Raw genomic sequence first — 27,506 nt, forward strand, 5'->3', positions numbered from 1 at the left:
GGTCAAAAAGAAAATGTTAGAATGTGGGGGGGTCATGTCCCCCCCGCCCCCAGTGAAAGTTGCGCCCCTGATGGGTCCTCATGAGCACCACTGAAATTAGAAATATGTCTGTGCTCTAACAAGCCACCACTTCCTCCTCTGTTGGCTATAATTTCAGTACCAACATTCTGTTACAGGAACACTGGTGTTATTGTTCGGAGAATACAAGCTAACTAGTACCTTTGTACGCCATACACATCAACAGTGTAATATCAGGATGAAGTAAATAACAAGGAACATACAGTAGAATTACATGATATGAAATTTTATTAGTCACATGCGCCGAATACAACAGGTGTAGACCTTACAGTGAAATGCTTACTTACGAGCCCCTGCAGTTAAGAAAAATATGGCTAAGAGATAAAAGTAACTAATTAGTAATTAAAGAGCAGCAGTAAAAAAAAAAGATATATACAGTGCGGAGAACAAGTATTTGATACACTGCCGATTTTGCAGGTTTTCCTACTTACAAAGCATGTAGAGGTCTGTAATTTTTATCATAGGTACACTTCAACTGTGAGAGACGGAATCTAAAACAAAAATCCAGAAAATCACGTTGTATGATTTTTAAGTAAATAATTTGCATTTTATTGCATGACATAAGTATTTGATCACCTACCAACCAGTAAGAATTCAGGCTCTCACAGACCTGTTAGTTTTTCTTTAAGAAGCCCTCCTGTTCTCCACTCATTACCTGTATTAACCTTTCACGAGTATCAATCCCGGATCCGGGAGCACCCCCCACCCCCCACACACTGATTAGCATAGCTAGCATAGCGTCACAAGTAACTTGTAGCATCTAAATATCATTAAATCACAAGTCCAAGACACCAGATGAAAGATACAGGTCTTGTGAATAAAGCCACCATTTCAGATTTTTTAAATGTTTTACAGGGAAGACACAATATGTAAATCTATTAGCTAACCACGTTAGCAAAGGAGAGGATTTTTTCACTCCCAACAGTTTTTCCCTGCGTCAGTAGCTATCACTAATTCGACTAAATAAAAATATATATAGCCACTAACCAAGAAACAAATTCATAAGATGACAGTCTGATAACATATTTATGGTATTGCATAGTTTTTTTTTGAAAATGTGCATTTTTCAGGTATAAATCACAGTTCTACATTGCAGCTGCATTCTGAAAAGGTGCCGACCCAGCCAGAATAATTACAGAGACCAACGTCATATAACTAATTACTCATTTTAAAACATTTCAGAAAAATACACAGCGTACAGATATTGAAAGCCCAACATCTGGTGAATCCAAACAATATTTCAGATTTATAAAATGTTTTATAACGAAAACAAAATGTAGCGCTAAATTAGCATAGCTATACCAGGCAGATTCGGCTGGGCGCCCACGGCAAGATCACATGCACAACAGATATGATATAACATCGTAAATTGGGTCTTACTATGGCTGCTCTTTCATCAGAATGTTGATCAAAGTGTCCATTGTCAAGATGAGTTGTTGGTTGCGTTCAGAGTCGTTCTTTTCCCACTCCATTTAGCACAGGTACCGGTGGAGTGGCACGTATTTCTCAAACGATACTAAAATCTAACAACTGAACACCGCAAAACTCCCTAAAAAATTCAAATAATCTGATTAAACTATATTGAAAAAACATACATTACGATGATCTGGTCACATGTATCAAACAAACTTCGACACGGAGATAATAATGGCCGCACAACACAAGAAAAACGTAGCTCTAATTCCATCCAATCGAGAACCGGAAGTTGTCGGTCATGCCAAAGATTTTGCTCTCATTTCACGTCAGTCCCAGATAGACAAGAAATTTTTCCTCTGACGTCCTCTAGACACCCAGAGGAAGGCCAGTGAGTTGTGTTTCGGGTCATAGGAGGCATGACCATATATAGGCAGAGCTTTGAAGCCAGCACAAAACATCTTGATTTTATGTTCTTGGTCATGGAAAGTGCTGTGAAATGACTTCTGAATCACTCAGAGACAAAATTGAAACGGTTTTAGAAACTGGAGATTGTTTTCTTTCCAACGGTATTATTTATATGCATATAGTAAGAGCAATAATTAAAGAAAAGGCAGTTTAATCTGTTGAGCCATTTATGCTAATGCGAAAACAGCACCCCCTGTATTCTCAAGAAGTTAACTGCACCTGTTTGAACTCGTTACCTGTATAAAAGACACCTGTCCACACACTCAATCAAACAGATTCCAACCTCTCCACAATGGCCAAGACCAGAGAGCTGTGTAAGGACATTAGGGATAAAATTGTAGACCTGCACAAGGCTGGGATGGGCTACAGGACAATGGGCAAGCAGCTTGGGGAGAAGGCAACAACTGTTGGCGCAATTATTAGAAAATGGAAGAAGTTCAAGATGACGGTCAATCACCCTCGGTCTGGGGCTCCATGCAAGATCTCACCTCGTGGGGCATCAATGATCATGAGGAAGGTGAGGGATCAGCCCAGGACTACACGGCAGGACCTGGTCAATGACCTGAAGAGAGCTGGGACCACAGTCTCAAAGAAAACCATTAGTAACACACTACGCCGTCATGGATTAAAATCCTGCAGCGCACGCAAGGTCCCCCTGCTCAAGCCAGCGCATGTCCAGGCCCGTCTGAAGTTTGCCAATGACCATCTGGATGATCCAGAGGAGGAATGGGAGAACGTCATGTGGTCTGATGAGACAAAAATAGAGCTTTTTGGTCTAAACTCCACTCGCCGTGTTTGGAAGAAGAAGAAGGTTTAGTACAACCCTAAGAACACCATCCCAAACGTGAAGCATGGAGGTGGAAACATCATTCTTTGGGGATGCTTTTCTGCAAAGGGGACAGGACGACTGCACCGTATTGAGGGGTGGATGGATGGGGCCATGTATCGCGAGATCTTGGCCAACAACCTCCTTCCCTCAGTAAGAGCATTGAAGATGGGTCGTAGCTGGGTCTTCCAGCATGACAACAACCCGAAACACACAGCCAGGGCAACTAAGGAGTGGCTCCGTAAGAAGCATCTCAAGGTCCTGGAGTGGCCTAGCCAGTCTCCAGATCTGAACCCAATAGAAAATCGTAGGAGGGAGCTGAAAGTCCGTATTGCCCAGCGACAGCCCCGAAACCTGAAGGATCTGGAGAAGGTCTGTATGGAGGAGTGGGCCAAAATCCCTGCTGCAGTGTGTGCAAACCTGGTCAAGAACTACAGGAAACATATGATCTCTGTAATTGTAAACAAAGGTTTCTGTACCAAATATTAAGTTCTGCTTTTCTGATGTATCAAATACTTATGTCATGCAATAAAATGCAAATTAATTACTTAAAAATCATACAATGTGATTTTCTGGATTTTTGTTTTAGATTCTGTCTCTCACAGTTGAAGTGTACCTATGATCAAAATTACAGACCTCTACATGCTTTGTAAGTAGGAAAACCTGCAAAATCGGCAGTGTATCAAATACTTGTTCTCCCCACTGTATATACAGGGGGGTGCTGGTACAGAGTCAATGTGCGGGGGCACCGGTTAGTTGAGGTAGTATGTACATGTAGGTAAAGTTAATTAAAGTGACTGCATAGATGACAACAGAGAGTGGCAGTGGTGTGGAGGGGGGCAATGCGAGTAGTCTGGGTAGCCATTTGACTAGATGTTCAGGAGTCTTATGGCTTGGGGGTAGAAGCTGTTTAGAAGCCTCTTGGACCTAGACTTGGCGCACTGCTACCGCTTGCCGTGTGGTAGCAGAGAGAACAGTCTATGACTAGGGGGGCTGGAGTCTTTGACAATTTTTAGGGCCTTCCTCTGACACCGCCTGGTATAGAGGTCCTGGATGGCAGGAAGCTTGGCCAGAGTGATGTACTGGGGCACTACCCTCTGTAGTGGATTGCGGTCGGAGGCCAAGCAGTTGCCATACAAGGCAGTGATAAACTAGTCAGGATGCTCTCAATGGTGCAGCTGTACTACCTTTTGAGGACCCATGCCAAATCTTTTCAGTCTCCTGAGGGGGAATAGGTTTTGTCGTGCCCGCTTCACAACTGTCATGGTGTGCTTGGACCATGTTAGTTTGTCGGTGATGTGGACACCAAGGAACTTGAAGCTCTCAACCTGCTCATCTGCAGCCCCGTTGATGAGAATGGGGGCGTGCTCGGTCCTCTCTTTCCTGTAGTCCACAATCATCTCCTTTGTCTTGACCACGTTGAGGGAGAGGTTGTTGTCCTGGCACCACACGGCCAGGTCTCTGACCTCCTCCCTATAGGCTGTCTCGTTGTTGTCGGTGATCAGGCCTACCACTGTTGTCATCGGCACATTTAATGATGGTGTTGGAGTCGTGCCTGGCTGTGCAGTCATGAGTGAACAGGGAGTACAGGAGGGGACTGAGCACGCACCCCTGAGGGGCCCCTGTGTTGAGGATCAGCGTGGCGGATGTGTTGTTACCTACCCTTACCACCTGGGGGCGGCCCGTCAGGAAGTCCAGGATCCAGTTGCAGAGGGAGGTGTTTAGTCCCAGGGTCCTTAGCTTATTGATGAGCTTTGAGGGTACTATGGTGTTGAACGTTGAGCTGTAGTCAATGCATAGCATTCTCCCATAGGTGTTCCTTTTGTCCAGGTGGGAAAGGGCAGTGTGGAGTGCAATAGAGACTGCATCATATGTATACATTGTAAGATGTTTATTGATAGGCAATGCATTTGGTACAGAGTATGATTTGACCAAGTGACAACCATGGTCTAACAAGCTCATCAAAACAATGTTTAAGAAGTTGGGCTATTGTATTAGTAGCTAGCTATATTGCCATAAAGGTATTGGTTTACATTCTAGCTAGTGCCCATCACTGACACAGGCAATAGTTGCTTTCTTTGGCTCCCTACAAAAAGCTTTAGGGCCAACTGTTATATTGGTCGTCTAATAGCCATTGGGGATACTTGTAAACATTACAGTTAAGTCCTTCCAGCTGTTAGCTAGGTAGCTTGTTAGCTAGCTAGCTAACTGCATTTCGAGCTAACTACTTACTACCTAACCTTTAGTCTTCAGATAATTAGGTTATCAGAAAAACAGCTGAGTGGTAGCTAGCTAGCTAATTACATGTACTCTTATGCTTGAAACAACTTTGGAACCAATTGTCCACAGTATCATATTGTTACCGGTAGCTAGCTAGCTAGTTGGCTTTATTGGTCCAGTGAGTAGGTTAGTCAGCCTCTAGCTTTGCCGGTAAAACTCCAGTATTACTGCTAAACTAATTCATCTTTGGTCATTCAATTCCGTTGCAGAAGTGGGAGGAGGAGAGTGGATGGTCCGTAACCTTGTCGTAGCTACAGTTCGCTGTGCTCCTTAGCGATTGGCAAAGCTACTCTTGACCCTGGCTGTTTGGTTTGTTTACAAATCGTGGATTGTGTACTGTGCCATAGACTGTATGGGCTGTGCAAACATAGGAAGGTGGAGATGTGCATACTCAATTAATCATTATTTATATCCGCCATATGTCGGTTTTAGGAGGGTGGAACTAAACAAGCATTTCTGCACTAGAACAGGAATTAGGTCGAAATAGTGGCGGTAACTTCCTCTGGACGGGGCATTTAACTAACTCCGTCACTGCTTGGCAGCATCATTCTCATGGAAAGAGGAACTGGAAATCAATGAATATCCAAGTCCCAATGTTGCTGTATTCTTAGGGAGGGATGAGGTCAGCAGAAATGCTTTTAGGGCATTATCACGAAGTAGCCTCTCCAAGGTTAGGTAAAATATATACTGAAGGAAACAGATTCCCATGGCTGGAAGGAGAGTGCAGAGTGATATTGGATGGCGCAAAAACATTTTACAACCACATATTGCATGGCGCAAAAACATTTTACAACCCTGTATCTCATGTTACTCTTTTAAAAGGGGGATCCTGTTGAACTTTGGATCCAGAAAATAATTGATTTATCACTTTGTTTCATAGCTTGCTTTGAACAATACCTCCAGTGTGGTTGAAAACCAGAGTTTCAGTATGTGTGGGAATGAATCCAGATGGTCCAGAATCCAGATGGTCTCTGTGGAGCTAATAAGGTTTTGTTTATCTGAGTCATATATATTTTACGCTAGACTGGCTCATGACTCATATTTGTACAGTAGAACGGCGAATGGGAAACTCTTGGCACCAAATTACAACAAGGCAGCATACATCTTAGGAAGGGTGGTTAGGAGAACTCCATCTATATCGATGACATTTGGATGTTTGTCTGACATCAGTTGGCTACAATTGCAGCAAAGAATTGCTGGCCACTGGCTAAATCAGTCAGCTGGAGCACAGTATGTTGTGTGATAAATGCTTGTAGACTGTCTTAGGAGAATCTTAGAGGGCTTGTGTTGTGTGACTCTCAGCTAGTGGTGGGCAGGGAGCCAAGATTTAAGTAGGAGAACCCAGGTGGTGATCTCGTTAGCGTCAGCGCTTGTGATGAGTCATTCTGCTCAGCTAAGGAGACAGTGTTTTTAGCTTTTATGTTTATTGTTTCTCTCTCTTTCGGAGGAGACGGGAGTTAATCGCCAGGATCAAAATGACTATTTGATGAGCTCTTATGAGAGATGGCTTTCTTCTCTCCTGATAGAACGGGTTTGTAGGAAATGTCTAGAAGTGGGATGTGGATTTAAAGTCAATGATGTTCACGTAATAAGCCCAGTGGCATCGTAACCCGGGGCAATGCTTCCTATTGTCCAATCTCAGAGGTCAAGTTAAGGTCAGCGGCAGCCCTGTTTTCAGAATTCCACTCACTGACATGTTTTCATCTTATTTTCCACTTTCCAAAATGGAACCCCCCCCCCCCCCGCCCCTAAATTGTAGGATTCAACAAGTTGTAGCCTATATTTGACCACTATTCCATGGTCGTGCTCAATAAGCGTGGGTGCTCAACTGTCTTCTAAATCTCAATTCCTCTCTTTTTATTATATCTTCTCTGTACGTAAGAAGTCTTTAGATATCCCTACGCCCACCTTGTCTCCTTCAATTTGTATGTAGGTGGCCTTCCCTGTGTCAGCAAGAGGCAACCACTGATAAACTTGACTAAGCACATTGTCAGCTCTCGCCCACTCCGTGAAATTCAATACCAACAATAACAGAGCACTTCTCTGGTATTTTAAAAATATAACGCTGATTAGGCCTAACTATTCTCTCTCATGGCTAGCATGGTAGCAAGGGGAATACTGTGTATGTTTATCTGTGGCAGCTGAATGGAGTCGCTGTGCCTTTCACTAAAGTAGATTCAGACTGAGGCAAAGAGAGGGGGATAGGATCTGTTGAATTCAGTGATATTGGGAACAAGGGCAGAGTGGCGACGGCTGGACCTTCTTGGTGAAGCACAAAACTAATTTCCCAAATCCCCCGGAGACCATCCAATCGTGGGCTGGTACAGTGGTGCACTGTCTCAGCTGGAGTCAGAGTATGTGTGTACTGTAAGTGCATTAGCGTCTGTGTGTGTGTGTGTGTGTGCATCTTACAGGAACGGCTTTTTAGTAGTGCGAGACCTCATCAGCCTGACCTACCTCCATAACGGAGTGGCTCCACCTATCTGGTCTGTATGGATGCCTCCTGAACTCCTCTCTCTCCCCTTTTACTCCACACTGGGATTCAGTTGGGCCTATTTATAGCATCGTCCTGAATAATGAATCACCTGCAGGCTGTTCCCTTCCTCCTCGCACACACACACACACACACACACACACACACACACACACACACACACACACACACACACACACACACACACACACACACACACACACACACACACAGATGCAAATCACACACCTGCTACCCAAAGTCACGCACATATACACTTTAAAACACACCTGCTACCTACAAACATACACACATACAGATAGTAGGCACACACTGACACACCTGTGTCCACAATGACTTGTGGCAAGATAAACGCTATCAATGCCAGAGATGAGGGGAAAAAAACTCTATCCTCTAGAGAACGTTAGGAAACAGAAGTTGCCCAGAGCTGACAACGTGCCTCAAACAACATCATCTCATCCAATATTACCCGCGGGAACGATTCAGACATGTTAGTAGGCAAGGCAACACGAATGCTACAGAATGTGTGCCGTATGGCTTTCATTGTGTCCTTGAACTGACACTAACTGGACTTCCTCTCCCTCTCTCTCTCCTTCCCTCCCTCCAGGCGCTGGATGTGGACCGCAGTGTGCTGTACAAGATGAAGAAGTCAGTCAAGGCCATCTACACCTCGGGTCTCGGTGAGTCAGAAAGGTTAACACTCATTTGCAGTCGCAACACCATACCGCTCCCATCTGATGAAAGGTCAGAGTTCAGAGCCACCTGTGACAGTCATCACAGAAACTCAATAAGCTAGTCCATGTACCTGCTCAGGCCGTGGTGGGGTGTGTGTGGGCCAGGGTATGACAGCGTTTAGGGTCGGCGTGTTTTTCGGTCAAATGATGGGAGAGGATGGCCTCTGTTTGAAGATTTATGGCCTTAACTCCATATGTTCTCCAAACACACGGTATGGAGAAGAGAACAGCAATGTTGACTCCCTCTGTCAATGCTTAATACGGTAGGGTTTACACTGAGGAATCCATATCTACTGGAAGATGGCCACTGGTAGACTGGCTTAATTAGTGTGTGCTTGTTTTGGGTGGGTTGCAAGTGTGTGTGTGTGTGTGTGTGTGCACGGAGCTCATCAGCATGCTCACTCTGGCTGGCTGTGACAGTGTGGGGTGTTTCCAGCGCCTTGTCTTTGGGCTGTATGACAGGGTCCTGCTGAGAGCGTATGGAACGCTTTTCTCTCTCTTTGCTGAGCTGGGCTTTTTTGGGAACACTGCTACCTCTGTTCAAAGGGGGGACAGCTGTCTACCCCAGACCTTCGAGGAACAGGTGTACCAGGGAACACCCTTTGTGTGAGTACTTGTGAGTGTACGGGGGCAAAAGGGTGGCAGTGTTGCGCTCTTCCCCACTACACTATGTTTTAATGGAGTTCCAAGCACTCATTTCATCTCCTTCCTCTCTTCCCGGTATCCTGAAATAGTGCCTTTGTGTCACTCAACAACATTGCAGATGTGCGTTTTGTGTATGTGTATACAGTATGTGTGGATGGCTCTGGTAGGCATTTTGACTCTTTTACCAGTTGGTTACTAGGCAACATGCATAATTTGCTGTGGTATCATCCTCAATGGAAGGATTTTCATAGCGGGTAGAATTCATGTTGTTGGCTGAATCCTCTCAAAAATAAGGGGCTTAAATTCTTTAAAACCACATTAAGCGTTTAAGCACTTTCATTAAGAGGCTTTATGGACCTCCTTAACACTGACAATCTTAATTGTTACTTCGACAACAGAATTCAGTACAGAAAACACACTATAAATTCATCTCGTTTCTGACATTCGTTTTGTTGACAAAGGGAAGTTAGAGATTCAAATTGTATGTAAATTTGATGGCTTTGTTAGCGTGTAAACGTAGCAGGGAAGTTGGAGATTAAAATGTAATGTAAATTTGATGTCTTTGCTTGCGTGTAAATGCAGCTTGTGATTGTGACTTACAATTCCCCTAAGGTGCCAGTACAAGCCATTGCCCCTTTGAGAAACGTAGTAACTGCATAGACGTTCAGTACAGTAATAGTCAGTGCATAACAGGAAGGTTTCGATAACATAAAAAAATACGTTTTATTGTCACATACAAGGTGCATAGAAATGTTTTAGTGTCGACCATAGTAGTACGGCGCTCCTGGAGTAAATTAGGGTTAAGTGCCTTGCTCAAGGGCACATCGACAGATTTTTCACCTTGTCGCCTCGGGATTTGAATCCCCAACCTTTCGGTCACTGGCCAAGTGCTCTAACTGATAGGCTACCTGATTTGAGTGGCGTTGGAGGCCAGCTGTAAATCCGAGTCCTGGTGACGTGAGAGATTAGTCTCTCCTGACGGCTTTAGTCTGTGATCCTCACAGATCAACCTCTACTACTGGTTAACCTCAGGCCTCAGAAAACAAAATAGTCAAGACATCAGCACCCAGGTTTATTACACACCTATCAGCTCTGCTCAGCTGTCAGACGTTTTACAGCTATGTTAGATACCTGTAGGTAATGTTAGGTGTGTCGTATTCAGTAACTCTGGACTTATTGTCAGTACGACCTTTCAAGTAGTCTTGTTAATTTCACGAGACGGAAGTGTCAAGAATGCTGTGGAAACATCGAAGTAGTTGTACTGCTCTGGTCATTGACGTAAGGGACTATTGTGAATTAAGAGACGTTCTGAAGTCGTCGCTCACATTTAGACTTGAATCTGTCCTTGACGTTCCACTATCGTGTTCTTTCACGTTGTGGTTCGCTGCTTGTCGTCATTCATCTAGACGGGCCCTTTCTGAATGTACCGTCAGTCAGAAGAAGAACAGAGGTTGATTGATTACATAAGAGGAGAACTTGGTGACCTTCCAGTCTTCCTGAGAATGAATGCTGTGAATTTAAGACTCTTTTGCTTTAGCAGAGCTGTGGGAGTTTACATTTTCTGGCCCTGCTGTGTAGCAAAGACCTTTGTCAGTTCCAATATGAATAGTGAAAACGTGTTGCTGGGCTTGTTAGCATTAGTGCTAAAGTTGGTTCCAATGCTAGCTATAATATTTAGCGCTTGTTTCAGGCAGAAAGTACCCTTAGAACAGAAAGTACCCTTAGGCATAGAACCTAACCCAGTCCCTTCAGGATTCTGTGCTCCAATTTTTTAACAAAATCAACAATTCCCCGCATATTATGCAAGGGCTTGCAAATTTGACCAATCACTGCACTTTTACCTCTTAATGTGGTTCAATCAAGCCACACGTCAACAAACTTTTTCCCTTGTCAGCGTATTTTCATCACAAATTGGACAAAATCATTGCAAATGTCAGAATTGATGCAGCAAAATCAAGGATCTTTGCTGCAAATATCACAAAAAATCCCTGTGAAATGCTGGAGGGACTGCTAACCTTGACCATTAAGAAGAATGTAAATGTAAGACATTTCAACAGCTGGTCATCATTGTCAGTGAGATTCTGTGTTAGTATTTTCCAGTCAGGAGGTCTATGCAACTTTTGAGTCTGTGCTGCTTGGTATTCTAATGTGGGCTAGAGGCACTGAACTGAACCTAGACATCTCACCCAGGTTCCCTTCCCTACCCACAATCTTAGTCAGTTGCCTGGGCTTCACTCTCCTTTGGTGAAATATTCATCCCTGGCAGTTGGTGTGAATTGGGAGAAATCTCTCTTTGCTCTGTAGCTCTTTAAATATGTGTTGCTGCCTGCCCTCCGTAGCTTTGGCATGCTGCTTTCTGAGATAACTATTCTTGTCCATTCGACAACATAGCTGGCTTCTCATAACCACGACCTTCACATGCCCAGGTTTGTCATGTTATTCCATACACAAAGTTCATGTCTCGAAGACTCCTGCTCCAGACTCTTGCCGTTTGGACGCTGTATTAGCTTTTGACCTGACCAGGCCCTCCAGCAATACTGACAAGCTGTTTTATCTCGGTCTCCCTCTGCCTCTCCATCACTTCCTCCCTTCCAATCAGGCAGTCAATCAGGCAGGCAGTCAATCAGGCAGGCAGTCAATCAGGCAGGCAGTCAATCAGGCAGGCAGTCAATCAGGCAGGCAGTCAGGCAGGCAGTCAGTCGGTCAGTGAGTAGAGCAGAGAAGATGATGCGTGTCTCCTTCACCATGGACACAGCCATCCTCCTGGAGGACAGAGACCCAGTGGAGAGCCCGGTCAGACTGACAGAACTGGAGCAGAGCTTCCCCTTGAAACGCCACATGGCTTCCCTGGTGCCGCCTATGTCTGCCCATCACTGGGCCTGCAGATCTGTCACCCTATCACTACTCTATTGGCCCACAGGCTAAAATAAGAAAAACATACTTTATTCAATCCCCAGAGTTTTTAATCTGGCTGGTTTATATTCAGACACAGCTGTTGGTCTAACTGATGGTGCTTGCTGTATGCACTGCTGTGCCACTGGGATAGATCTGTTTTTCTGGCTTAACTTTGTCACGATGAGCCCATGGCTCCATAGGCAGGCATCACACCCATGATAATGAGTACACAGCTACTTAGTACTCGCTTGCATACACGTGTTGTAAACAGTGAGGAATATACCATACATTATACATACTGGAAGCACAGTCACATACTGTAGATACGGACACACATGAACTCATTTGTCATTCCCCTTGCAGTCTTGCTTTTTTCCATCACAAGCCACACACACACACACACACTTTATCGCCAAGCTGCCAGGTAACGGCGGGAATTAGGCTTCCAGAAGCACTATTGTAGCGATACTGTGGATGGATGTGTACGTGCCTGAACTGCAGGTAGAGGCCCCTGAGAGCCACAGAAACAGCAGGACAGCCATAACACCCATTTTACGCCTCTGTCCTCTCTCACTGAGCTCTCCCCTAACGACGACCCCTCTCTCCTCCAATCGGTGGTCCTCTGGGTAAACCTTAACAGCCAAATTGTGAAAAGGGTGTTAAGTCCAGCAGTATTTATACAGCCTCCATGGACAGTGTGGTCCTAAGCTGGAAATAGATAGGGATGTGGACATAGAGTTTGTCCGTGCTGAAACCTCCAGCAGAGTGAGTGGAGGAAACAGAAGCTAGGCTACTATCTGTTGATTAAACAGAGAGCTGTCTGGTGGAGCGGACAATGCTGGAGTAACAACACCCCACCACTCTCCTATGCTGTTAGATAATCCACAGCAGGGACATCTGTGTATTACGTTTGTTGTTGCACATCTACAGTTGTGTGTTTTTGTATGCATTGAGTTGTCAAAGAACTGTGTGTCTGCCTGTGTGTGGATTTTCAAAGAGCTTTCTATGGGTGAATTGCGGCACCTCTCCTCCCTCCTTTTCAAGATTCCCATAAAACACGGGGCCACCATGTCCTGAGGGCCTGCCACAGACATGAACCCAAGTCATTCCCTCGATTTCATCCACAACAGCAGAACCCAGCCCTCCATGTCATGTTATCACTGACTATCCCTGGCTGTGACGGAAAGAGACGAGAGACAGTGTAGGAATGCACTGGGGGGTGGCGTGTACTAGTGTACACACACACTCCGACACACAGTACACTGACGTGTCTATCTGCTGGGGTTGCATTACAGTAAACAGGAGACTAGCCTTGTGGACTTTATGCCGGGTGTTTTCTGTCATGGGTGGATAGTTGAGGCACTGAGAGGCCCTGATCTCAGGTGTCACTTCAAAACAAAAGCCCAGGCGGTGCCCGCTGGCGACACACAGGCCGGGGCGACCCACAACAAAGCAGCTGGGTTTGCTGCCTAAACAGTGTGCGTGTGTTTGAACATGTGTGTTGTAGCGTCAGCCACCTATGGCCAGAGGTGAGCAAGGGCAAATAAAACAGCAACCCATAGGGAATTCAACGGTAGGTCCCATTCAGGTAACTTGACTAGATTGTGGGTTCTCTAAAAGCAGGAAAAAATGTCCTTCAGTAGACATTTTGTCTTTGGGATTAGGGTTTTAAAGCTTTTAAAAAAAAATCAAGGACTTTCAACTCGCTCGTTAAATCTATGCCTATGAGCTCAGAGGACTCCAAACGCAGTGCTTGTCGTTCATGTTTATCTTGTGGTAGGATTTTTATGATCTGCTGGTTCTAGGCATGATTCATCCACCTTGATCTTATTGCATCACCATAAGAGTTGCTTGTAGTTTTTCAATTTCACGTGTGAACACGTTAAAAGTTGGACGTGTGTGTGGCAGTCTGTCTGGACAGATGCGGTGCGATAATGTTTTCCGCTGAGTCATTCTCTGGGGGCAGATGCCTTGGGGTGTCGATACTCGCACTCCTCCGCATCTCTCTCTGTGTCTCTCTCTGTGTCTCTCTCTGTGTGTGTGTGTCTCTCTCTCTCTCTCCCCTCCCTGTGTGTGTCTCTCTCTCTCTCTCTCTCTCTGTCTCTCTGTGTCTCTGTCTCTGTGTGTGTGTGTCATTCTTTCTTTTTTCTCTACTGTATCTCTCTCTCTGGGTCTTTCCACCTCAAAAAGCACAAGAAAGAGGATTTCAACACTCACCTTCTCCGATTGTTCTGAAATCATTTCCGTAGTTGAAAACAGACAAGATTTAGTGTTCCTGCAACATTATTTTGTTGAAATATAATTTGATCTCTGTGAAATGTAGCTAATTAAGTGCACCTACATTGGGCATTTTTAAATGATAGGATTCATATAATATTCAATAAATATAGTACTTCCGATTTGGACCCTAAACAATGAGTAAGACATGAGGATTCCAAAGAGAGTCAAAAGTCACCTACGCACACCCCATGCCAATCCCAACCCAACAGCGAGTACACAGTATCGCTTCTCTGTCTGACAAGTAGTATGGAGGTATTTCCCATTTGTATATCCTGATATTACCAGGTTCTGACTATTCAATGGCGCTGCTCCTGTTATTGGGTGGATTTGTGCTACAAATGCTAAAAAGTTAGCATTTGAAACAGTGGCCAAGTAAACAAAACCAAAGCATAGGTTGCTGTCATACCTTTTCAATAGACTGCTTACAGGGTAAGGAAAGCAATATGTCATTTTGTAATTTGGGTGAACGTTCCCTTTAACAAATCACATAGTTTGTTAATTACTTGACATTGGAAATAATTATATTTTTGTTTTCTCATGATTTGTTTGGGTCTAACTGTGTTGCTGTCCTGGGGCATTGTGGGGTGTGTTTGGGTTCTCTAAAATCTTTTCTGGATTTTGATAATTAGCGGGTATCGGCCTAATTCTGCTCTGCATGCATTATTTGGTGTTCTACATTGTATACTGAGGATATTTTTGCAGAATTCTGCATGCAGAGTCTCAATTTGGTGTTTGTCCCATTTTGTGAATCTTGGTTGGTGAGCGGTCCCCAGAACTCACAACCATAAAGGGCAATGGGTTCTATAACTGATTCAAGTATTTTTAGCCAGATCCTAATTGGTATGTTGTATTTTATGTTCCTTTCGATGGTATAGAATGCCCTTCTTGCCTTGTCTCTCAGATCGTTCACAGCTTTGTGGAAGTTACCTGTGGCGCTGATGTTTAGGCCAAGGTATGTATAGTTTTTTTGTGTGCTCTAGGGCAAAGGTGTCTAGATGGAATTTCTCTTTGTGTCTGGGCCCAGGTCTGGCAGAATCTGTGCAGAAGATCTAGTTGCTGCTGTAGGCCCTCTGTGGTTGGTGACAGAAGCACCAGATCATCAGCGAACAGTAGACATTTGACTAAAGATTCTAGTAGGGTGAGGCCGGGTGCTGCAGACTTCTAGTGCCCTCGCCAATTCGTTGATATATCTGTTGAAGAGGGTGGGGCTTAAGCTGCATTCCTGTCTCACCCCACGGCCATGTGGGAAGAAATTTGTGTTTTTTTGCCTTTTTTAACCGCACACTTGTTTGTGTACATGGATTTTATAATGTCGTATGTTTTTCCCCCAACACCCCTTTCCATCAATTTGTATAGCAGACCCTCATGCCAAACTGAGTCGAAGGATTTTTTGAAATCAACAAAGTATGAGAAGACTTTGCCTTTGTTTTGGTTTGTTTGTCAATTAGGGTGTGCAGGGTGAATATGTGGTCTGTCGTACGATAATTTGGTAAAAAGCCAATTTGACATTTGCTAAGTACATTGTTTTCACTCAGGAAATGTACGAGTCTGCTGTTAATGATAATGCAGAGGATTTTCCCAAGGTTGCTGTTGACGCATATCCCACGGTAGTTATTGGGGTCAAATTTGTCTCCACTTTTGTGGATTGGGGTGATCAGTCCTTGGTTCCAAATATTGGGGAAGATGCCAGAGCAAAGGATGATGTTAAAGAGTTTTAGTATAGCCAATTGGAATTTGTTGTCTGTATATTTGATCATTTCATTGAGGATACCATCAACACCACAGGCCTTTTTGGGTTGGAGGGTTTTTATTTTGACCTGTAGTTCATTCAAGGTAATTGGAGAATCCAGTGGGTTCTGGTAGTCTTTAGTAGTTAATTCTAAGATTTGTATTTGATCATGTATATGTTTTTGCTGTTTGTTCTTTGTTCTTTGTTATAGAGCCAAAAAGATTGGAGAAGTGGTTTACCCATGCATCTCCATTTTGGAAAGATAATTCTTTGTGTTTGTTTTCCAATTTTCCCAGAAGTGGTTAGAGTCTATGGATTCTTCAATTACATTGAGCTGATTTCTGACGTGCTGTTCCTTCTTTTTCCGTAGTGTATTTCGGTATTGTTTTAGTGAGTCACCATAGTTCTCGAGGGAAGGTCTCTGGGTCATCATGGCAACTCTCCCTGCACCCAACCAGTGCCTCAAATCCCAGTGTTCCTCTCCACCTCTGGTTTATTAGCTGTTAGCAGCACTTAATGAAGTGTGGGTCTGAGGCTAGGTGACATCTGTCAGGCCTGCTTTATGGACTTCCCTTTTGTTGCTTGAAGTGGTTGCTGGGTTTGATTAGTTGAATTGCCAACTTCCTGTTCCACACACACTCACACGCACGGGTGGCATCTCTCTCTCTCTTAGGTTTGACTCTCCTTTAAAAAAAATACCACACCCATATGTATTAGCTTTAGCCTTATTTTTAGAATCAACCTAACTAGATGTCGACCGATTATGATTTTTCAACGCCGATACCGATTTATTGGAGGGCCAAAAACGCCGATACCGATTAATCGGCCGATTTTAGTTTTTTTTGTTTGTAATAATGACAATTACAACAATACTAAATGAACACTTATTTTAACTTAATATACTACATCAATAAAATCAATTTAGCCTCAAATAAATAATGAAACATGTTCAATTTGGTTTAAATAATGCAAAAACAAAGTGTTGGAGAAGAAAGTAAAAGTGCAATATGTGCCATGTAAGAAAGCTAACGTTTAAGTTCCTTGCTCAGAACATAAGAAAGCTGGTGGTTCCTTTTAACTTGAGTCTTCAATATTCCCAGGTAAGAAGTTTTAGTTTGTAGTTATTATAGGAATTATAGGACTATTTCTCTCTATACGATTTGTATTTCATATACCTTTGACTATTGGATGTTCTTATAGGCACTTTAGTATTGCCAGTGTAACAGTACAGCTTCCATCCCTCTCCTCGCCGCTACCTGGGCTCGAACCAGGAACACATCGACAACAGCCACCCTCGAAGCAGCGTTACCCATGCAGAGCAAGGGGAACAACTACTCCAAGTCTCAGAGCGAGTGACGTTTGAAACGCTATTAGCGCGCACCCCGCTAACTAGCTAGCCATTTCACATCGGTTACACCAGCCTGATCTCGGGAGTTGATAGGCTTGATAAACAGCGCAATTCTTGAAGCATTGAGAAGAGCTGCTGGCAAAACGCACGAAAGTGCTGTTTGAATGAATGCGTACGAGCCTGCTGGTGCCTACCATCGCTCAGTCAGACTGCTCTATCAAATCATAGACTTAATTATATCATAACACACAGAAATACGAACCTTAGGTCATTAATATGGTCGAATCCGGAAACTATCATCTCGAAAACAAAACACTTATTCTTTCAGTGAAATACGGAACCGTTCCGTATTTTATCTAATGGGTGGCATCCATAAGTCTAAATATTCCTGTTACATTGCACAACCTTCAATGTTATGTCATAATTACGTAAAATTCTGGCAAATTAGTTCGCAAAGAGCCAGGCGGCCCAAACTGTTGCAAATACCCTGACTCTACGTGCAATGAACGCAAGAGAAGTGACACAATTTCACCTGGTTAATATTGCCTGCTAACCTGGATTTCTTTTAGCTAAATATGCAGGTTTAAAAATATATACTTCTGTGTATTGATTTTAAGAAAAGCATTGATGTTTATGGTTAGGTACACGTTGGAGCAACGACAGTCCTTTTTCGCGAATGCGCACCGCATCGATTATATGCAACGCAGGACACGCTAGATAAACTAGTAATATCATCAACCATGTGTAGTTATAACTAGTGATTATGATTGATTGATTGTTTTTATAAGATAAGTTTAATGCTAGCTAGCAACTTACCTTGGCTTCTTACTGCATTCGCATAACAGGCAGGCTCCTCGTGAGGCAGGTGGTTAGAGCGTTGCATTAGTTAACCTTAAGGTTGCAAGATTGAATCCCCGAGCTGACAAGGTAAAAAATCTGTTGTTCTGCCCCTGAACAAGGCAGTTAACCCACCGTTCCTAGGCCGTCATTGAAAATAAGAATGTGTTCTTAACTGACTTGCCTAGTTAAATAATGGTGTAAAACGGCAAAATCGGCGTCCAAAAATACCGATTTCCGATTGTTATGAACACTTGAAATCGGCTCTAATTAATCGGCCATTACGATTAATCGGTCGACCTCTAAACCTAACTGTAACATGTACATTTTAGTCAATCAGCTAGCACATTAGGTTCTTTTGAAGTTGTGGGAATGTATGTTTTTGTTTTTCTATTGCTTCTGGGAACGAAGCCATGAGAAGAAAAAATAATGAACACCTTTTTTCTCCTCAATTTCGTGATATCCAACTGGTAGTTAGTCTTGTCCCATCACTGCAACTCCCATATGGACTCGGGAGAGGCAAAGCTCGAGAGACTTGTGTCCTCCGAAACACGACCATGCCAAGCCGCACTGCTTCTTGACACACTGATCGCTTAACCCGGAAGCCAGCCGCACCAATGTGTCGGAGGAAACGCCGTACAACTGGCGACCGTGTCAGCGAGCATGCGGCCGGCCCGCCACAAGGAGTCGCTAGAGAGCGATGGGACAAGGACATCCCGGCTGGCCAAACCCTCCCCTAACCCGGACGACGTTGGGCCAATTGTGCGCCGCCTCATGAGTCTCCTGTTCGCGGTCGGCTGCGCCACTCGGGAGGCCTCGGAAGTGAAATCTTCACTTGTTCTGGGAACATAAATGTTAAGATTCCAGGGAGAGTTTAGGTTCTGAGAACGTTTTTCTATGGTTCCCTGAAAGTTAATTTTGGGGTTTTAATGTTCTGAGATTGCCATGTTTTTTAACTCTTACAAACTGTGCATTTTTGTCTATTCAAACAGACCCCATTTCAAAGGAACCAAGCGATCATTATGATCAGGTGTGGCCAATTAGTGGGTGCGGCCAACACACCTGAACACACTCAACAAGATAGATGATAGAGTTTTGTTGATGCTGAGAACGGATGCATGTTTTTAAATAACATTCTTAGAAGTACAGAAATTCACACAGAAGAACGTTGTTTCTTAAAGTTCTCTGAATAATTTGAGAAAATAACTTTAAATAGAACCTTAAGGAAACCTGTAGGAGACGTTATGGGAAGATTGTATGCAAAATAACCATTGGACAAACATGCTCTTAAAAAAAAAAAAGAAGATAAATGTGGTTCTCAGAACGTTATGTGCTAGCTGGGTTACAATCAGGAAGTGCAAACTGTAACCAGTGACACTGTCAGTTTTAGCTATCGACTCCCAAAGTCTAATGAATGGAAACTTTCATGAGTAATTCTTCTTTCTTTCATCTCATTGTACGAGAGAGTTTGTGATACTCTGTCTGCACAATTGAACCCAGACAGTGTAACCATAGTTCCCTTTAACTGGGTGACGCCAGTCTCTCGCTCTTCCTCTTTCAAGGCCTTTGTTTTCCTCGTCCCCGCCACATGGCCGCTGCTCTGGAGTCACTCCAGTGTGACAACATAGGCTGTGTCCCAAATGGGACCCTGTTCCTTATATAGTGCACTACTTTTGACCCATCCCCATTTGGGATGCAGACACAGTCTTCTCCAACTCTCTCTCTCTTCCTGTCCCATTGTATCCTTGTTTCCCAAAGACAATGCCAGAGAGATGGAGGGGGGGTATTGAAGTGAATGGAATTCCACACACACTGCACTGTGCACTCTAACCAAGGCCCCTATTTATTATTCATTGATTGCCATGTAAGGATCGGAAAAAGTGTGCACGTGCACATGTGTTATCCTGCTGAGATGGTCTGTGCGTATGTCCATCAGTGGTGTAAAGTACTTCAGTACAGATACCCCAAAAAACCTACTTCAGTAGTACTTTAAAGTATCTGTACTTGACTATTTATATATTTTTATTACTTTTACTTCACTACAATTCCTAAAGAAAATAATGTACTTTTTACTTCATACATTTTCCCTGACACCCAAAAGTATTTTGAATGCTTAGCAGGGCTGGAAAGGGGTCCAATTCACTCACATATCCCTGGTCATCCTGACTGCCTCTGATCTGGTGGACTCACTTAACAAACATGCTTCGTTTATTCATGATGTTGGAGTGTGCCCCTGGCTATCCGTACATTTTTTTTTAAATAACGGTTTGCTTTATATAAGGAATTTGAAAATATTTTTAATTTTGATACTTAACTATATTTTATACCAAATACTTTTCAACTTTTACTCAAGTAGTATTTTACTGGGTGACTTTCACTTTTACTTGAGTCATTTTCTATTAAGGTATCTTTACTTTTACTCAAGTATTACAATTGGGTACTTTTTCCACCACTGATGTCCATACCCGAAGGACAGGCTTGGCATAGTGATTGTTAAATTGCACACTGGCATGGTGCTGCCGTGTTCATCCCTTCTTCTTTCTCCTCTCCTTCCAGCCCATGTGGAGAATGAGGAGCAGTACACCCAGGCTCTGGAGAAGTTTGGGGAGAACTGTGTCTACAGGGACGACCCCGATCTGGGTTCTGCCTTCCTCAAGTTCTCGGTCTTCACCAAGGAGCTCACCGCCCTCTTCAAAAACCTGGTGAGAGGAAAGACAGAGATGAACCCAGTTTTGTTCTATTATGCACCTTCAAACTAACTATTTGTTCTGAATGATGAAAAGTCTACCAGCTTGAGGAATTTAGATTGAAATAAGTGTTATGAGGCTGCCGAGAATCAAAGCCAGGAGATTAGCCATTCCGTCTTCTGACTCCAACATGGCAACCTAGTTCCATACCTGGCAACCTAGTTCTATACCTGGCAACCCACGTGGTCAGTTCTTGAGACAACACATATTAAATCAACAGCGAATCCGCTCTCTGTGTAAATTGACATTGTTCTTGTGGTGAGTTAAAATCCTCTAGAATGACTCTGCCAGGTGTTTCTAATAAAGCTTTGGGGTTGTTTGAATCTATATTGGATTCAAAGTGGGGTCTCTGTAAATTGGATCCAGCAGGTATTTGGTCTTCAAGTAGCACTTTGGACGTTGTGATGGAAAACTGATCTACCCCAAAGGCCTCCGATTCCAGATAACATTCTGGCCCCAGAGTATACGCACACAATTAGAGCGCGATGGAAATCTCTCCATGTCCCTAGGGTAGGAATTCCACACGCACACATATGCTTTTAATTCCACAGCAGATACAGTGCCTTCAGAAAGTACACTACATGACCAAAAGTATGTGGACACCTGCTCATTGAGCATCTCATTCCAAAATCATGGCCATTTAATATGGAGTTGGTCCCCCTTTTGCTGCTATAACAGCCTCCACTCTTCTGAGAAGACTTTCCACTGGATGTTGGAACATTGCTACAGGGACTTGCTTCCATTCAGCCACAACCATTAGTGAGGTCGGGCAAGGTTGGGCGATTAGGCCTGGCTCGCAGTCGGCGTTCCAATTCATCCCAAAGGTGTTCGATGGGGTTGAGGTCAGGGCTCTGTGCAGGCCAGTCAAGTCTTCCACACCAATCTCGACAAACCATTACTGTATGGACCTCGCTTTGTGCACGGGGGCATTGTCATGCTGAAACAGGAAAGGGCCTTCCCCAAACGGTTGCCACAAAGTTGGAAGCACAGAGTCATCTAGAATGTTATTGTATGCTGTAGCGTTAAGATTTCCCTTCTGGTACTAAGGGGCCTAGTCCGAACCATGGAAAAACAGCCTCAGACCATTATTCCTCCTCCACCAAACTTTACAGTTGGTACTATGCTTTGGGGCAGGTAGTGTTCTCCTGGCATCCGCCAAAACCAGATTAGTCCGTCGGACTGCCAGATGGTGAAGCATGATTCAACATTCCAGAGAATGCGTTTCCACTGCTCCAGAGTCCAATGGCAGCGAGCTTTACACCACTCCAGCCGATGCTTGTGTGCTGCTGCTCGGCCATGTAAACCCAATTCATGAAGCTCCCGACAAACCGTTTTTGTGCTGACGTTGCTTCTAGAGGCAGTTTGGAATTCGGTGAGTGTTGCAACCGAGGACTGATTTTTACGCGCTTCAGCACTCGGGGTCCCTTTGTGTGAGCTTGTGTGGCCTACCATTTCGCGGCTGAGCCGTTGTTGCTCCTAGACGTTTCCACTTCACAAAAACAGCACTTACAGTTGACCGGAGCAGCTCTAGCAGGTCAGACATTTGACGAACTGACATCCTATGATGGTGCCACGTTGAATGTCACTGAGCTCTTCAGTAAGGCCATTCTACTGCCAATGTTTGTCTATGGAGATTGCATGGCTGTGCTAAATTTTAATACACCTGTCAGCAACGGGTGTGGCTGAAATAGCCGAATCCACTAATTTGAAGGGGGTCTACATACTTCTGTATATATGATGTATTCACGCCCCTTGACTTTTTCTACATTTTGCTGTGTTAATGCCTGAATTTAAAATGAATGAAATTGTAATTTTTTGTCACTGGCCTAGACACAATACCCCATAATGTCAAAGTGGAATTATGTTTTTGAAATTGACAAATTCATTAAAAATTAAATGCTGGAATGTTTTGAGTTAGTAAGTATGCAACCCATTTGTTATGGCATGCCTACATAAGTTCAGGAGTAAATATGTGCACTCTGTGTGCAATAATAGTGTTTAACATTATTTTTGAATGACTACCTCATCTCTGTACCCCACACATACAATTATCTGATAGGTCCCTCAGTCAATCAGTGAATTTCATACAAAGATTCAACCACAAAGCCCAGGGAGGTTTTCCGATGCCAAGCGAAGAAGGGCACCTATTGGTAGATGGGTAAAGATGTAAAAAAGCAGACATTGAATATCCCTTTCAGCATGGTGATGTTATTAATTACACTTTCGATGGTGTATCAATACGCCCAGTCACTACAAGGATACAGGCGTCGTTCCTAACTCAGGAAACCGCTCTGGGATTTCACCATGAGGCCAATGGTGACTTTAAAACAGTTACAGAGTTTGAATGGCTGTGATAGGAGAAAACTGTGGATGGATCAACAACATTGTAGTTACTCCAAAATACTAACCTAATTGATAGTGAAAAGGATGCCTGTACAGAATACAAATATTCCAAAACATGCATCCTGTTTGCAACAAGGCACTACAGCAACAAATGTGGCAAAGCAATTCACTTTTTGTCCTGAATACAAAGTGTTATGTTTGGGTCAAATACAATACAACACATTACTATGTACCACTCCATATTTTGAAGCATACTGGTGGCTGCATCATGTTATGGGTCTACTTGTAATTGTTAAGGAATGGAGCTAAGCACAGGCAAAATCCTAAAGGAAAACCTGGTTCAGTCTGCTTTCCACTAGACACTGGGAGATGAATTCACCTTTCAGCAGGACAATAACCTAAAACACAAGGTCAAATCTACACTGAAGTTGCTTACCATAAGGACATTGAATGTTCCTGAGTGGTGGAGTTACAGTTTTGACCTAAATAAAAGAGTAAATATATATATTTTATTTTTTAACTAGGCAAGTCCGTTAAGAACACATTCTTATTTTCAATGACAAACTACCCTGGCCAAACCAAGACGATGCTGTGCAATTTGTGCTCCGCCCTAGGAGACTCCCAATCACGGCCAGATGTGATACAGCCTAGATTCGAACCAGGGACTGTAGTGACGCCTACTTGCACTGAGATGCAGTGCCTTAGACCGCTGCGCCACTCGGGAGCACCTTAAATCTACTTGAAAATCTATGTGGGGGGTGCAGCAACTCTATATTAGAAAGGTGTTCCTAATGTTTGGTATAGTCAGTGTACGTCGCTATGATGCGGTCCTACACCATTTCCTGATTTTACAGACAGACCACTAGAAGTTCAATCATGGTGAAAATTGTTATTTGACCTACTGAGAGAACCTAGGATTTCACCAAATTGTCAGGAGTTTCATGATTTTTATTTCTGGGAGAAGATTATCACTTTAAGACACACCGTTGTAGAGTATACAGAGTGTCTGTACAAAGACATCAAAGACAGGCCCACACACACACAACCAGCTAAGGTGAGTGCGTTTAAACAGCACGCATAATCTGTGGTTGTCACTATTCACCCATGGTCGCGTTAAACCCCTCTGACCTAGGCTTCTCTCCACTGTGTCCATTCAGTTCCAGAACATGAACAACATCATCACCTTCCCTCTGGACAGCCTGCTGAAAGGAGACCTGAAAGGAGTCAAAGGGGTGAGGAACACTATCCTTCATGGCTTTCTGTTACACTGTGTGGGGTGTTGGTTATTACAGGCAGAGATTAAAGTAGAGACGTCCATAAGGATTTGTTTAAAAGCGCTTCCATTACCCTACTACACTGTTGTAATTACTAGGTACTGTACATGTTTTGTAGCTGCTGGAGAACAGATAAGGTGTGTGTGTGTGTGTTGGGGGTGGAAACTATAAACGGCGCACCACTCTTGCACTAGACAACACCATAACTACACTCCGTCACACATTTAAAGTCTGGGACCAGCCCACATATTCTACTAGCTCCAGGATAAACCAGTCAGCCAGTGCGTGATGGTGCAGACAGCCTACTGCAGGAATGCAATCAGAATCTTGTTTATATCAATGGGAGGCCGGCCCCAGACAGCCCAGTCTGCCAGGCCTCTAATCCTATCAGCACTCATTACTATCCTCTCTCGCTCTCGCGCTCGCTCGCTCAGAGTCTGGCTATCACATGGCTGCTCACTGTTGCCTCTTAAAATCTCCAAGGACTCTTGCTTTCTTTTTTTTTTCTCTTCCATGCCCCCTACCCCTCACCTTTGTAACTGTTGGCATCCACAGGCTACATCAGCCCAAACGAGTAGGCTTGTGCACAGAGTAGGGCTGACCCCAATTAGTCGACTGGTCTATTGTTTGGTCGTTAGGCTGTTGATCGATCAAGATTGTTTTAGTCGATTAGTAACGTGTATATATATAATCATTTGCGCACATCTCAATTAACTAATCCAAAGCCAATTCATGCTTCATCCGAAAATGTGGTCAGAGGCTCCATTTGGAGGGTGTGACGCAATTGCAGAGCCTTCAAAGGCATGCAGAGGACAAATCGAGCTCCGTTCCACATCACAATGCGGAGGGACAATGCGGAGGGCTCTGTATAGCTCCACATTGACATGATTGGTTGACGGTAGGTGGGGGCGGTACATCCTGTATAAACACAAACTCACTTCCTTGACAACAGCACTGCTCTGCGAAGCGCACGAAGTATGAATGCCCTGATTTCTGCTGAGGCCGTAGCACCGGAAACGCTGCATGGCCAATGCAGACTTCAGATTGACCATGCGCTGAGATGCACAATGCATTTCCAGAATGCTCTCTTTCCCATCAATTTGTGCACATTCCTTGTTTCATAACTTCATTGTGTGAATTGTTTGCGTTTGATTGTTAGTGTATATCAATTCCCCATTACATTTATCAGCAGTACTACATTTACCCGTTAATTCCTATCATTTCTAATCTAAAATGTTTGTTACTTTGGTTAAGGTCATTTATTTGAATGCGTTCAATAATATTCGTCCAGTCTTCCAGTTCTCATTGTCAGAGTGGACAGATTGTTAGCAGAGCGCACGACCTATGCTACACTAGTGAGAAACAAGATTTGGTTTATTTCATTCCATTTACGAGTTTTGTCAATTTAGTCATTGTCTTTTGATTTAGAGAGCTCCTGTTAATGTTGAGTAAGGACGCGCACGCATAGAAGTAGGCCTATAGGCTACCTGGCCTGCGCGCAAATGTATTCATTTGGGGCGGCAGGTAGCCTAGTGGTTAGAGCGTTGGATTTATAACCTGAAAGGTTGCAAGATCGAATCCCCGAGATGACAAGGTAAAAATCTGTTGTTCTGCCCCTGAACAAGGCAGTTAACCCACTGTTCCTAGGCCGTCATTGAAAATAAGATTTTGTTCTTAACTGACTTGCCTAGTTAAATAAAGGTACAAAATATAAATGTGCCAATTTGGGGATCTGATAGTATTTCTGATTGGCTTAACGCACCACCACTAATGACCTGTGGAGCTTTTCAAATAAATGTTTTCTTCACCTCAGACAACAAGCAAACAAAGTCTGTTTTTACATCCATTGAGAATGACAATAGTTCCTCATTGTATTTGAAAAATCTTTCCAGCTTTCTCCCTTTCAATAACCACTGTGTGAATGGGAAAAATGTCATGCTCTGATCCAGTGGAAACCTGATTACTTCTTATCAGTGCTTGACTTGGACTGAAATAGGTTCCGGTAATCATTTTGGGTGCTGGTACTTTTTATATTTAGGTGCAGGAGTGCCACAATACTTTTGAGCTAATATTCTATAAGAAGAACAGGAGCTCAAGCAGTAGAACATTTGAGGTGCCGGTACTCAGCTCCGGTGAGTTCCTGCCCAGGTCAAGCACTGCCTCTTATCCATTGTGCAAATATTATACAGCTGTGTCTATCTCAAGCTCACTCGCACAGGAAACTCTGAGGGCCCAGAATATTTTATACAGTGTTGAAAGTTCCTTAGTGCTAGCTTCAGTCCTGACCCAAGTTAATAGTTGATACAATGTTTCAAGTTTGTTGCAGACAGGTCATGTGTAGCCAATGTGATTTATAGAATATTTATATTTATCAGGATATTTTCTACCTGCAGGCTGCAATGTTTTTTTCGTTGGTTTTATGTAGGCTGTGTTTCCATGGCAATAGAAGTTACTTTTTAGGTTTGTGTCATTTAGATTTGGATAGAATTTTGATGAAACACTTGACAATGATTTGGAGATATGAAGACATTATAAATGAAATGAAACAGTTTCATGAAAATGTGCGTATGAAAACAATAACTGACACACAGTTTGGTAGGAATGGTAAGCTAAATTAGCATTCCACATCAAAGGTTGCGACTTCTCGTGTAGCCTATTACCGGCAACTTCAGGAGAGTAATGGCAGAATCTGCGAAAGCCAGCAGGAGCGAGAGGAGAGTAGTTGGTTCAGTTTGAGTTTTTTTTCTTACATTTACATTACATTTAAGTCATTTAGCAGACGCTCTTATCCAGAGCGACTTACAAGTTGGTGCATTCACCTTATGATATCCAGTGGAACAACCACTTTACAATAGTGCATCTAACTCTTTTAAGGGGGGGGGGGGGGGGGTTAGAAGGATTACTTTATCCTATCCTAGGTATTCCTTAAAGAGGTGGTGTTTCAGGTGTTTCCGGAAGGTGGTGATTGACTCCGCTGACCTGGCGTCGTGGGGGAGTTTGTTCCACCATTGGGGTGCCAGAGCAGCGAACAGTTTTGACTGGGCTGAGCGGGAACTGTACTTCCTCAGAGGTAGGGAGGCGAGGAGGCCAGAGGTGGATGAACGCAGTGCCCTTG

The 27,506-nt window shown here is 43.6% G+C and overlaps 1 protein-coding gene across 10 annotated transcripts in view; it reads left to right on the plus strand.

The window, feature by feature from the left end:
* asap2a (ArfGAP with SH3 domain, ankyrin repeat and PH domain 2a) overlaps positions 1 to 27,506 on the plus strand; it is a 99,731-nt gene that overhangs the window by 24,872 nt on the left and 47,353 nt on the right. For all 10 annotated transcript variants that reach the window (XM_071327157.1, XM_071327159.1, XM_071327160.1 and 7 more), the window contains exons 2-4: positions 8,167 to 8,239; positions 20,584 to 20,729; positions 24,275 to 24,349. In XM_071327157.1, coding sequence (XP_071183258.1) covers positions 8,167 to 8,239; positions 20,584 to 20,729; positions 24,275 to 24,349 — 294 coding nt within the window. The remainder of the gene's footprint in view (positions 1 to 8,166; positions 8,240 to 20,583; positions 20,730 to 24,274; positions 24,350 to 27,506) is intronic.

The sequence above is a fragment of the Salvelinus alpinus genome, chromosome 9 (genome assembly GCF_045679555.1).
Source record: "Salvelinus alpinus chromosome 9, SLU_Salpinus.1, whole genome shotgun sequence".
NCBI lineage: Eukaryota > Metazoa > Chordata > Actinopteri > Salmoniformes > Salmonidae > Salvelinus > Salvelinus alpinus.